Below are 12,123 nucleotides of genomic sequence, written 5' to 3' on the forward strand. Positions count from 1 at the left end.
TGTCTCTATACATTGTATCCTCCCCTACTCTCTATGTCACTATACATTGTATCCTCCCCCTACTCTATATGTCTCTATACATTGTATCCCCCCTACTCTATATGTCTCTATACATTGTATCCTCCCCCTACTCTTTGTCTCTGTACATTGTATTCTCCCCTACTCTATTTCTCTATACATTGTATCCTCCCACTACTCTATATGTCTCTACACATTGTGTCTTCCCCCTACTCTATATGTCTCTATACATTGTATCCTCCCCTTACTCTACATGTCACTATACATCGTATCCTCCCCCTACTCTATATATGTCTCTATACATTGTATCCTCCCCCTACTCTATATATGTCTCTATACATTGTATCCTCCCCTTACTCTACATGTCACTATACATCGTATCCTCCCCCTACTCTATATGTCTCTATACATTGTATCCTCCCCTACTCTCTATGTCACTATACATTGTATCCTCCCCTACTCTACATGTCTCTATACATTATTTCCTCCCCCTACTCTATATGTCACTATACATTGTATCCTCCCCCTACTCTCTATGTCTCTACATTGTATCCTCCCCCTACTCTATATGTCACTATAAGTTGTATCCTCCCCCTTCTCTATATGTCACTATAAGTTGTATCCTCCCCCTACTCTATATGTCTCTATACATTGTATCCTCGCCCCCTACTCTGTCACTATACATTGTATCCTCCCCCTACTCTATTTGTCTCTATACATTGTATCCTCCCCTACTCTCTATGTCACTATACATTGTATCCTCCCCCCTACTCTATGTCTCTATACATTGTATCCTCCCCTACTCTCTATGTCACTATACATTGTATCCTCCCCCCTACTCTACGTCACTATACATTGTATCCTCCCCCCTACTCTATGTCACTATGCATTGTATCCTCCCCCTACTCTATATGTCTCTACACATTGTGTCCTCCCCCTACTCTATATGTCTCTATACATTGTATCCTCCCTCTACTCTATATGTCTCTATACATTGTATCCTCCCCCTACTCTATATGTCTCTATACATTGTATTCTCCCCTACTCTATTTCTCTATACATTGTATCCTCCCACTACTCTATATGTCTCTATACATTGTATCCTCCCCCTACTCTATATGTCTCTATACATTGTATCCTCCCACTACTCTATATGTCTCTATACATTGTATCCTCCCCCTACTCTATATGTCTCTATACATTGTATCCTCCCACTACTCTATATGTCACTATACATTGTATCCTCCCCCTACTCTGTCACTATACATTGTATCCTCCCCCTACTCTCTATTGTCACTATACATTGTATCCTCCCCCCTACTCTGTCACTATACATTGTATCCTCCCCTACTCTATTTGTCTCTATACATTGTATCCCCCCTACTCTACATGTCTCTATACATTGTATTCTCCCCCTACTCTACATGTCACTATACATCGTATCCTCCCCCTACTCTATATATGTCACTATACATTGTATCCTCCCCCTACTCTACATGTCACTATACATCGTATCCTCCACCTACTCTATATATGTCACTATACATTGTATCCTCCCCCTACTCTATATATGTCACTATACATTGTATCCTCCCCCTACTCTCTATGTCACTATACATTGTATCCTCCCCCCTACTCTATATGTCTCTATACATTGTATCCTCCCCCCTACTCTATGTCTCTATACATTGTATCCTCCCCCATACTCTATGTCACTATACATTGTATCCTCCCCCCTACTCTATGTCTCTATACATTGTATCCTCCCCTACTCTCTATGTCACTATACATTGTATCCTCCCCCTACTCTCTATGTCACTATACATTGTATCCTCCCCTACTCTCTATGTCTCTATACATTGTATCCTCCCCCCTACTCTATGTCTCTATACGTTGTATCCTCCCCTACTCTCTATGTCACTATACATTGTATCCTCCCCCCTACTCTATGTCACTATACATTGTATCCTCCCCTACTCTCTATGTCACTACATTGTATCCTCCCTCTTCTCTATATGTCTCTATACATTGTATCCTCCCCCCTACTCTATGTCTCTATACATTGTATCCTCCCCTACTCTCTATGTCACTATACATTGTATCCTCCCCCTACTCTATATGTCTCTATACTTTGTATCCTCCCCTTACTCTATGTCTCTATACATTGTATCCTCCCCTACTCTCTATGTCTCTATACATTGTATCCTCCCCCTACTCTATATGTCTCTTTACATTGTATCCTCCCCCTACTCTATATGTCACTATACATTGTATCCTCCCCCCTACTCTATGTCTCTATACATTGTATCCTCCCCTACTCTCTATGTCACTATACATTGTATCCTCCCTCTACTCTATATGTCACTATACATTGTATCCCCCCCTACTCTACATGTCTCTATGCATTGTATTCTCCCCCTACTCTACATGTCACTATACATCGTATCCTCCCCTACTCTCTATGTCTCTATACATTGTATCCTCCCCCTACTCTATATGTCACTATACATTGTATCCTCCCCCTACTCTATATATGTCTCTATGCATTGTATTCTCCCCCTACTCTCTATGTCTCTACTCTCTATACATTGTATCTGCCACCTTCTCTCTGTACACTGTATAGGTCCCCTCTACATATATCTCTGTATAGCTAATGTATCTGCCCCATTACAGGTAGACAATCCTCGCCGCAGTCAGGAGACCATCTATGCCTATATGAAATCTACATTTCAAACAGATGTGTAAGTAGCCAATTACCTACCAGACCTTTGTGTCACCAATTCCTTTATCTCTTACGATAGACTCCATTATACCTTATATACCTTCCTGCCCACATACACATATATATCCTATGATGCATCACCCTACTATGCCCCCTTGATGTGTCACGTTCTGCTAGGCCACTTATGTACCCAATGTAGTCCTGATGTAGATGGAAAGTCATGATTAGCGGACCTTTATAGTGAATAAAGCTTTGTAGATAGAATCAGGCTGGTTGGAAAGTACTGTAGGCATATTTTTTGTATATTTGGGGGCTTGTTTTGTCTTAATCTTACTATTATAAGTGTTTATTATAAGCTAAAGAATGTCAGAATGCAGCAAATAATTATTAGCCGATGCCTAGCTATGCTCCTGATTTTACACAACCTTTAGTCATTGAATTACTAGATTCATCATTTTTTAAAACATTTATTTAAATTAGGGGTGTGCACCGGCCACTTTTCGTGTTTTGGTTTTGGATCTGGATCTTTCTTCGTGTTTTGGATCTGGATTGGTTTTGCCAAAACCACCCTTCGGTGTTTTGGGTTCTGGGTTTTGTGTTTTGGATCTGTATTTTTTTTTTAAAAAAGCATAAAAACAGCTAAAATCACAGAATTTGTAGGTTTTTCTGCTCCTATGCTATTATTAACCTCAAAAACCTTAATTTCCACTCATTTCCAGTCTATTCTGAACACCTCACAATAGTGTTTTTATGTCCAAAAGGTTGCACCGAGGTAGCTGGATGACTATGCTAAGCGACACGAGTGGGCGGCACAAACACGTGACCCATCTAGGAGTGACACTGCAGTGGCAGACAGGATGGCAGTTTGAAAAACTAGGCCCCAAACTGTACATAATGCAAAGAAAAAAAAGAGGTGCAAGATGGAATTGTCCTCCCACCCACCCTTATGTTGTATAAACAGGACATGCACACTTTAACAAACCAATCATTTCAGCGCCAGTGTCTGCCACACGACTGTGGAAATGATTGGTTCGTTTGGGCCCCCACAAAACAAGCTGGCAATTAGTCTGTCCCTGCACAAACTGGCTCTACGGAGGCAAGATGTCGTCCTCATCCTCATCCACCGATTCCTCACCTTCTTCAGTGTTGTGTACATCCTCATCCTCACAGAGTATTAATTCGTCCCCACTGGAATCCACCACCACAGGTCCCTCTGTACGTTCTGGAGGCTGGTCTCCCTGGAAGAGTTGATAATTCATTTTTATGAACATCATCTTCTCCACATTTTGTGGAAGCAACCTCCTACGCCTTTCGCTGACAAGGTTCCCGGCTGCACTAAACACTCTTTCGGAGTACACACTGGAGGGGGGGCAACTCAGGTAAAATAGAGCCAGTTTGTACAGGGGCCTCCAAATTGCCTCTTTTTCCTGCCAGTACAGGTACGGACTGTCTGACATGCCTACTTGGATGCTGTCACCAATGTAATCCTCCACCATTCTGTCAATGGTGACAGTATCATATGCAGTGACAGTAGACATGTCAGAAATTGTTGCCAGGTCCTTCAGTCCGGACCAGATGTCCAAACTTGGTCCTGCCTGCCCTGCATCACCGCCAGTGGGTTGCTTAGGATACCTAAGTTTTTTCCTGGCAGCCCCAGTTGCGGGAGAAAATGAAGAAGGAGCTGTTGATGTGTCACGTTCTGCTTCAGCTGACAGTGTTTTCACCAGCAGGTCTTTGCACCTCTGCAGGCTTGTGTCGGCCGGAAAGAGAGACACCACATAGGCTTTAAACCTAGGATCGAGCACGGTGGCCAAAATGTAGTGGTCTGATTTCAACAGATTGACCACCCTGGAATCCTGGCAAAGCGAAAGAAGGGCTTCATCCACAAGTCCCACATGCCGAACGGAATCGCTCTGTCTTAGCTCCTCCTTCACTTTCTCCAGCTGCTTCTGCAAAAGCCTGATGAGGGGAATGACCTGACTCAAGCTGGCAGTGTCTGAACTGACTTCACGTGTGGCAAGTTCGAAGGGCTGGAGAACCTTGCACAATACGGAAATCATTCTCCACTGTGCTTGAGTCAGGTGCATACCCCCTCCTTTGCCTATGTCATAGGTGGATGTATAGGCTTGAATGGCCTTTTGCTGCTCCTCCATCCTCTGAAGCATATAGAGGGTTGAGTTCCACCGCGTCACAACCTCTTCCTTCAGGTGATGGCGGGGAAGGTTCAAGACTGTTTGCTGGCGCTCCAGTCTTCGGCATGCAGTCGCTGAATGGCGAAAGTGGGCAGAAATTTTTCGGGCCACCCAAAGCGTCTCCTGCACGTCCCTGTCGCTTTTCAGAAAATTCTGCACCACCAAGTTTATTGTGTGAGCAAAACATGGGACGTGCTGGAATTTTCCCAGATGTAATGCCCGCACAATATTGGTGGCATTGTCAGATATCACAAATCCCCATGAGAGTCTAAGTGGGGTAAGCCACTGGGCAATGATTTCCCTCAGTTTCTCTAAGAGGTTGTCGGCGGTGTGCCTCTTACTGAAACCGGTGATACACAGCGTAGCCTGCCTTGGAACGAGCTGGCGTTTCTGAGATGCTGCTACTGGTGACGCTGCTGCTGTTGCTGCGTAAGGTGATACATCTACCCAGTGGGCTGTCACAGTCATATAGTCCTTAGTCTGCCCTGTTCCACTTGTCCACATGTCCGTGGTTAAGTGGACATTGGGTACAACCGCATTTTTCAGGACACTGAGGACACTTTTGTTGACGTTTCTGTACAGTCTCGGTATCGCCTGCCTAGTGAAGTGGAATCTAGACGGGATTTGGAACCGGGGACACACTACCTCCATCAATTGTCTAAATCCCACTGCACTAATGGCGGATACCGGACGCACGTCTAACACCAACATAGCAGTCAAGGCCTCAGTTATACGTTTTGCTTCAGAATTACTGCTGTCGTACTTAAAGGACTGTTGGAGGGTCAATTGTTTAGTAAAAGTAGTGGTGTTCCTACTTCCTCTCTGGGATGATGAGCGACTCCCAGCAGCAGCAACAGCAGCGGCAGCAGAAGGCGTAGCAATGCAGGATCCTCCGGAGGAATCCCGGATAGGAGAGTCAGTCATGCCAGTGACATGGCCTGCAGGACTACTTCCGATCCTGACTAAGGAGGAAATTGACGAGGAGGGAGTTGACGGTGTGGTTTGCAGGCGCTTGGATACAACAGGACAACGAGACTTAGGTGTCCCTGGACTGCTTACGGTCTTAGCCAAAGTTTCTGAACTTGACAGTAACTTATTATGAACGCGCTGCAGGTGCCGTATAAGGGAGGATGTTCCTAGGTGGTTAACGTCCCTACCCCTACTTATTCCACGTTTACATATGGTACATATGGCAAGACAGTTGTTGTCCGGATTTGGATAGAAATATTGCCAGACCAAAGAGGTGGAATGTTTGGTCTTCTGCCCAGGCATGACCGTGATGGGCTTTTTCAACCCACAGACAACAACTGTCTCCCCCGGAGCCTGATTTAAACAAACCACATCACCATCAGAATACTCCTCGCCAACTTCCTCCTCAGCGCCAGCTACACCAGTATCCTCATCCTGTTGTACTTCAACAGTGACATCTTCAATTTGCATATCAGCAAGTGGACTGTGGGTGCTCCTTTCAGCACTTGCAGGGGGCGTGCAAATGGTGGAAAGAGCCACCTCTTCCCGTCCAGTGCTGGGAAGGTCAGGCATCGCAACCGCCACCACACTTGGACTCTCCTTGGGGATTTGTGATATCTTCTTAGAAAGCACAGTTCTTCGCTGTGCTTTTGCCAGCTTAACTCGTTTGATTTTTTTAGCGGGAAGAGGGCTTCCATCGTCATGTGAAGCTGAACCACTAGTCATGAACATACTAGTCATACTAGTATGACACACACTAGTCATAGGGAAAGACCTTAGCCGTTCCTTGCCACTCCGTGTCATAAATGGCATATTGGCAAGTTTACGTTTCTCTTCAGATGATTTAAATGTTTTTTTTAAGGTCATTTTCCTGAACTTTGTCATTTGGGATTGTATGTGGCTTCTACTATGACATTGGGCATCGGCCTTGGCAGACGACGTTGATGGCATGTTATCGTCTATGTCATCACTAGTGGGAGCAGCTTCAGCACTAGGAGGAAGTGGTTCTTGATCTTTCTCTATTTTATTTTTATCGGAGAAAGTTTGGTCATCCATTTATGTTATATCGATTTGATATATACGTGCGGCTAAGGCGCACACAAACACAGAAAATATTTTTTTATTTTTGCTGGAGAGTAGTGCACTTTGTGGGTTACACCACCCTTTAAGAAATGAGCCAGCCGGCCCTTTACTTATGGGACACAGGCGCACGCTTGGCGCTGCTCCTTTGTTGATGCACGTGCGGCTACTGTGCACACAATTCACAAACACAGAAAATATTTTTTTATTTTGTTTGGAGTGTACTTTGGGGGTTACAGCACCCTTTAACGGTCAAGCCAGCCGGCCCTTTACTTATGACACAGGCGCACGCTTGGCACTACTTTGTTGATGCACGTGCGGCTACTGCGCACACAATTCACAAACACAGAAAATATTTTTTTTTTTGGTTTGGACTGGAGTGTACTTTGGGGGTTACAGCACCCTTTAACGGTCAAGCCAGCCGGCCCTTTACTTATGACACAGGCGCACGCTTGGCACTACTTTGTTGATGCACGTGCGGCTACTGCGCACACAATTCACAAACACAGAAAATATTTTTTTTTTGGTTTGGACTGGAGTGTACTTTGGGGGTTACAGCACCCTTTAACGGTCAAGCCAGCCGGCCCTTTACTTATGACACAGGTGCACGCTTGGCACTACTTTGTTGATGCACGTGCGGCTACTGCGCACAGAATTCACAAACACAGAAAATATATTTTGTTATTTGGTTTGGACTGGAGTGTACTTTGGGGGTCACAGCACCCTTTAACGGTCAAGCCAGCCGGCCCTTTACTTATGACACAGGCGCACGCTTGGCACTACTTTGTTGATGCACGTGCGGCTACTGCGCACAGAATTCACAAACACAGAAAATATTTTTTTTTTTGGTTTGGACTGGAGTGTACTTTGGGGGTTACAGCACCCTTTAACGGTCAAGCCAGCCGGCCCTTTACTTATGACACAGGCGCACGCTTGGCACTACTTTGTTGATGCACGTGCGGCTACTGCGCACACAATTCACAAACACAGAAAATATATATTTTTTTGGTTTGGACTGGAGTGTACTTTGGGGGTTACAGCACCCTTTAATGGTCAAGCCAGCCGGCCCTTTACTTATGACACAGGCGCACGCTTGGCACTACTTTGTTGATGCACGTGCGGCTACTGCGCACACAATTCACAAACACAGAAAATATTTTTTTTTTGGTTTGGAGTGTACTCTGGGGGTTACAGCACCCTTTGATGGTCAAGCCAGCTGGCCCTTTACTTATGACACAGGCGCACGCTTGGCACTACTTTGTTGATGCACGTGCGGCTACTGCGCACACAATTCACAAACACAGAAAAAATATTTTGTTATTTGGTTTGGAGTGTACTTTGGGGGTTACAGCACCCTTTGACGGTCAAGCCAGCCGGCCCTTTACTTATGACACAGTCGCACGCTTGGCACTACTTTGTTGATGCACGTGCGGCTACTGCGCACACAATTCACAAACACAGAAAATATTTTTTTTTTTGGTTTGGACTGGAGTGTAATTTGGGGGTTACAGCACCTTTTGACGGTCAAGCCAGCCGGCCCTTTATTTATGACACAGGCGCACGCTTGGCACTACTTTGTTGATGCACGTGTGGCTACTGCGCACACAATTCACAAACACAGAAAAAATATTATTTTTTTAGCACTTGGGGGGAGCACCCCTGATGGACAGAGCACGCCCTGGACAACACTACAGCACCCCTTTAGGACTGGGACACTGCACAGGACTTTGGAGTGGACACAGCCCCTATGGAGAACTGACTGCACAACACAGTCCAGCCAGCTCCTATGGACTTTGAAGTAGTGGACACAGCCCCTATTAACAACAGCAGCACAGCACAACACAGCCAGCCCCTATGGACTTTGAAGTAGTGGACAACAGCAGCACAGCGCAGCATAGCACAGCACAACACTACTCTGCACTACACTACACAGCCCAGCCAGCCCTAACTCCCACCCTCCCTCTTCACTGTCCACAGCCGAGTGAGAAAATGGCGCCGCCGCGGGTACCTTATATAGGATCCAAAACCCGCGAGACCCGGAAGGCGGGATGATGACGTTTTGCCTCGATTTCAGATCCGAGTCAGGCGGGAAAAGTCAAGCCTGACTCGGATCTGACTCGGATCGGGGGGGCTCGGGGGGGTTCAGATTTCAGAAATCCTAACCCGCTCACCCCTAATTTAAATACATATTAACATTATGATTTACTGTAAACTAAGGATTCAAATTCATCCTCATATCATTCCACACCAAGACCAGTCTAACAGGAGACGTTGGCCAGCACCGGGACACACCAGGTGCCCATTGCAGTCCCTGCCACTTAGTAACCCACTGGTCTCCAGACATAAAGGGAAATAAAGCGGAATCATTACAATAAAGTATTTCACGATTCTAGCTAAGAGTCCTCAGGAAACTTCAATAATATGTCAGTGTTTTCTCAAGTTATGTAAACTACTGACCACATCATAGATATTGACACATTTCTATGCTTGGTATTGTGGAGATTGATACATTCTCTGTCTCCTGTATCATAGAGAGTGATACATTCTCTGTCTCCTGTAACATAGAGAGTGATACATTCTCTGTCTCCTGTATCATAGAGAGTGATACATCCTCTGTCTCCTGTATCATAGAGAGTGATACATCCTCTGTCTCCTGTAACATAGAAAGTGATATATTCTCTGTCTCCTGTATCATAGAGAGGGATACATTCTCTGTCTCCTGTATCATAGAGAGTGATACATTCTGTCTCATAGAGAGTGATACATTCTCTGTCTCCTCTATCATAGAGAGTGATACATTCTCCGTCTCCTGTAACATAGAGAGTGATACGGTACATTCTCCGTCTCCTGTATCATAGAGAGTGATACATTCTCTGTCTCCTGTATCATAGAGAGTGATACATCCTCTGTCTCCTGTATCATAGAAAGTGATACATTCTCTGTCTCCTGTATCATAGAGAGTGATACATTCTCTGTCTCCTCTATCATAGAGAGTGATACATTCTCTGTCTCCTGTATCATAGAGCGTGATACATTCTCTGTCTCCTGTATCATAGAGAGTGATACATTCTTTCTCCTGTAACATAGAGAGTGATACATTCTCTGTCTCCTGTAACATAGAGAGTGATACATTCTCTGTCTCCTGTAACATAGAAAGTGATACATTCTCCGTCTCCTGTAACATAGAGAGTGATACATTCTCTGTCTCCTCTATCATAGAGAGTGATACATTCTCTGTCTCCTGTATCATAGAGAGTGATACATTCTTTCTCCTGTAACATAGAGAGTGATACATTCTCTATCTCCTGTATCATAGAGAGTGATCCATTCTCTGTCTCCTGTATCATAGAGAGTGATACATTCTTTCTCCTGTATCATAGAGAGTGATACATTCTCTGTCTCCTGTAACATAGAGAGTGATACATTCTCTGTCTCCTGTATCATAGAGAGTGATACATTCTCTGTCTCCTGTATCATAGAGAGTGATACATTCTCTGTCTCCTGTAACATAGAGAGTGATACATTCTCTGTCTCCTGTAACATAGAGAGTGATACATTCTTTCTCCTGTAACATAGAGAGTGATACATTCTTTCTCCTGTATCATAGAGAGTGATACATTCTCCGTCTCCTGTATCATAGAGAGTGATACATTCTCTGTCTCCTGTAACATAGAGAGTGATACATTCTCTGACCCCTGGCTAGGGAAGCAGATACAGGTATCCATTAGTGGATGAAATGCCGCCATTACCTGAGTCAGGTACTGTGAAAATGTTGACTGTGATATCCAGAGAACTCTACCGGTCACAGACTGAAAATTACCAGTAGCCAGAAAGTGCAGCACGGCCAGAAGCGTATGCAGGCCTGGGAACGTGCTGTGTCAGGGTCTAGGTCCAGTTTGACTTGGTCATAGAGATGGAATATGTTGTTACGGTTCATCCGGAACATCTGTATGACCTCGCCATCTGCCAATGTGTTCAGGTTCCAACGCCTCCTAAAAAAACTGTGGCCTGAGCAGTCTCTGTGGTACCTGTATTACCTCATGAGCCTGCTCAGTTTCTTGCTCCTGGGTCCCTCCAGCCTGGTGCTAGAGCCTCAGAAATCCCAGCCACATGCAATGGTAGTATATTCTGCCATTCCTGCTTCACACAATCAATGCCCCTTTAAAAGGCACCATCATTGTGTTCCCACTAAATTCAACTTGAAACACCTATGAACACATACAAACACTCACCTCAGGAGGATGTCTATTTGATAAGTCTATTTTGGTGACAATTTCCCATGAGAGTTTCAAAAGTCGATTCTTGGTAAATTTGCTTGTTGTATTGTTTCCTATGGAAAGCCGATGGTGAAGTTCAGGGGTGGCCAACCACTCAGAGGCCAAGAGCCAAAAAATATACTGTATGTGGTCAAGTTGAAGAGCCGATCGGACGCGCAAAATGGGGTGTGGCCTAGCTATCACAAGGCCACGCCCCATTTTTGCGCGCACGCCTTTGGTATGACATTCGCAGGAACATGACCTTGTGTCACACCCCCATTTTTAGTCACCCTGGCGGTGAGGCCAGCACATTGAAAATACACATTTAACATACAGTTCCCAATATAATTTATTCACTGTTGAAGTGAAAGAAAAAGCCAGAGCAATATAGAAAATATTGGAATAACCACGTTCACATAAAATACACAGAAACAAGCCAGATCCACATAAAATACACAGAAACAAGCCAAATCCACATAAAATACACAGAAACAAGCCAGATCCACATAAAATACACAGAAACAAGCCACATCCACATAAAATATACAGAAACAAGCCAGATCCAAATAAAATACACAGAAACAAGTCAGATCCACATAAAATACACAGAAACAAGCCAGATCCACATAAAATACACAGAAACAAGCCAGATCCACATAAAATACACAGAAACAAGCCAGATCCATATAACATACACAGAAACAGGCCAGATCCACATAAAATACACAGAAACAAACCACATCCACATCAAATACACAGAAACAAGTCAGATCCAAATAAAATACACAGAAACAAGTCAGATCCACATTAAATACACAGAAACAAGCCAGGTCCAAATAAAATACACAGAAACAAGTCAGATCCACATAAAATACACAGAAACAAG

General features: G+C 44.4%; 1 protein-coding gene across 1 annotated transcript in view; it reads left to right on the forward strand.

Annotated features, from left to right (window-relative positions):
* Positions 1-12,123, forward strand: part of TFR2 (transferrin receptor 2) — a gene marked incomplete at its 3' end in the record, with an annotated part of 146,688 nt that overhangs the window by 111,127 nt on the left and 23,438 nt on the right. The window contains exon 14 of the mRNA XM_088465230.1: positions 2,692-2,759. Within this exon, the coding sequence (XP_088321356.1) occupies positions 2,692-2,759 (68 nt within the window). The remainder of the gene's footprint in view (positions 1-2,691; positions 2,760-12,123) is intronic.

This window comes from Taudactylus pleione, unplaced genomic scaffold (genome assembly GCF_031769625.1).
Source record: "Taudactylus pleione unplaced genomic scaffold, aTauple2 ptg001917l, whole genome shotgun sequence".
NCBI lineage: Eukaryota > Metazoa > Chordata > Amphibia > Anura > Myobatrachidae > Taudactylus > Taudactylus pleione.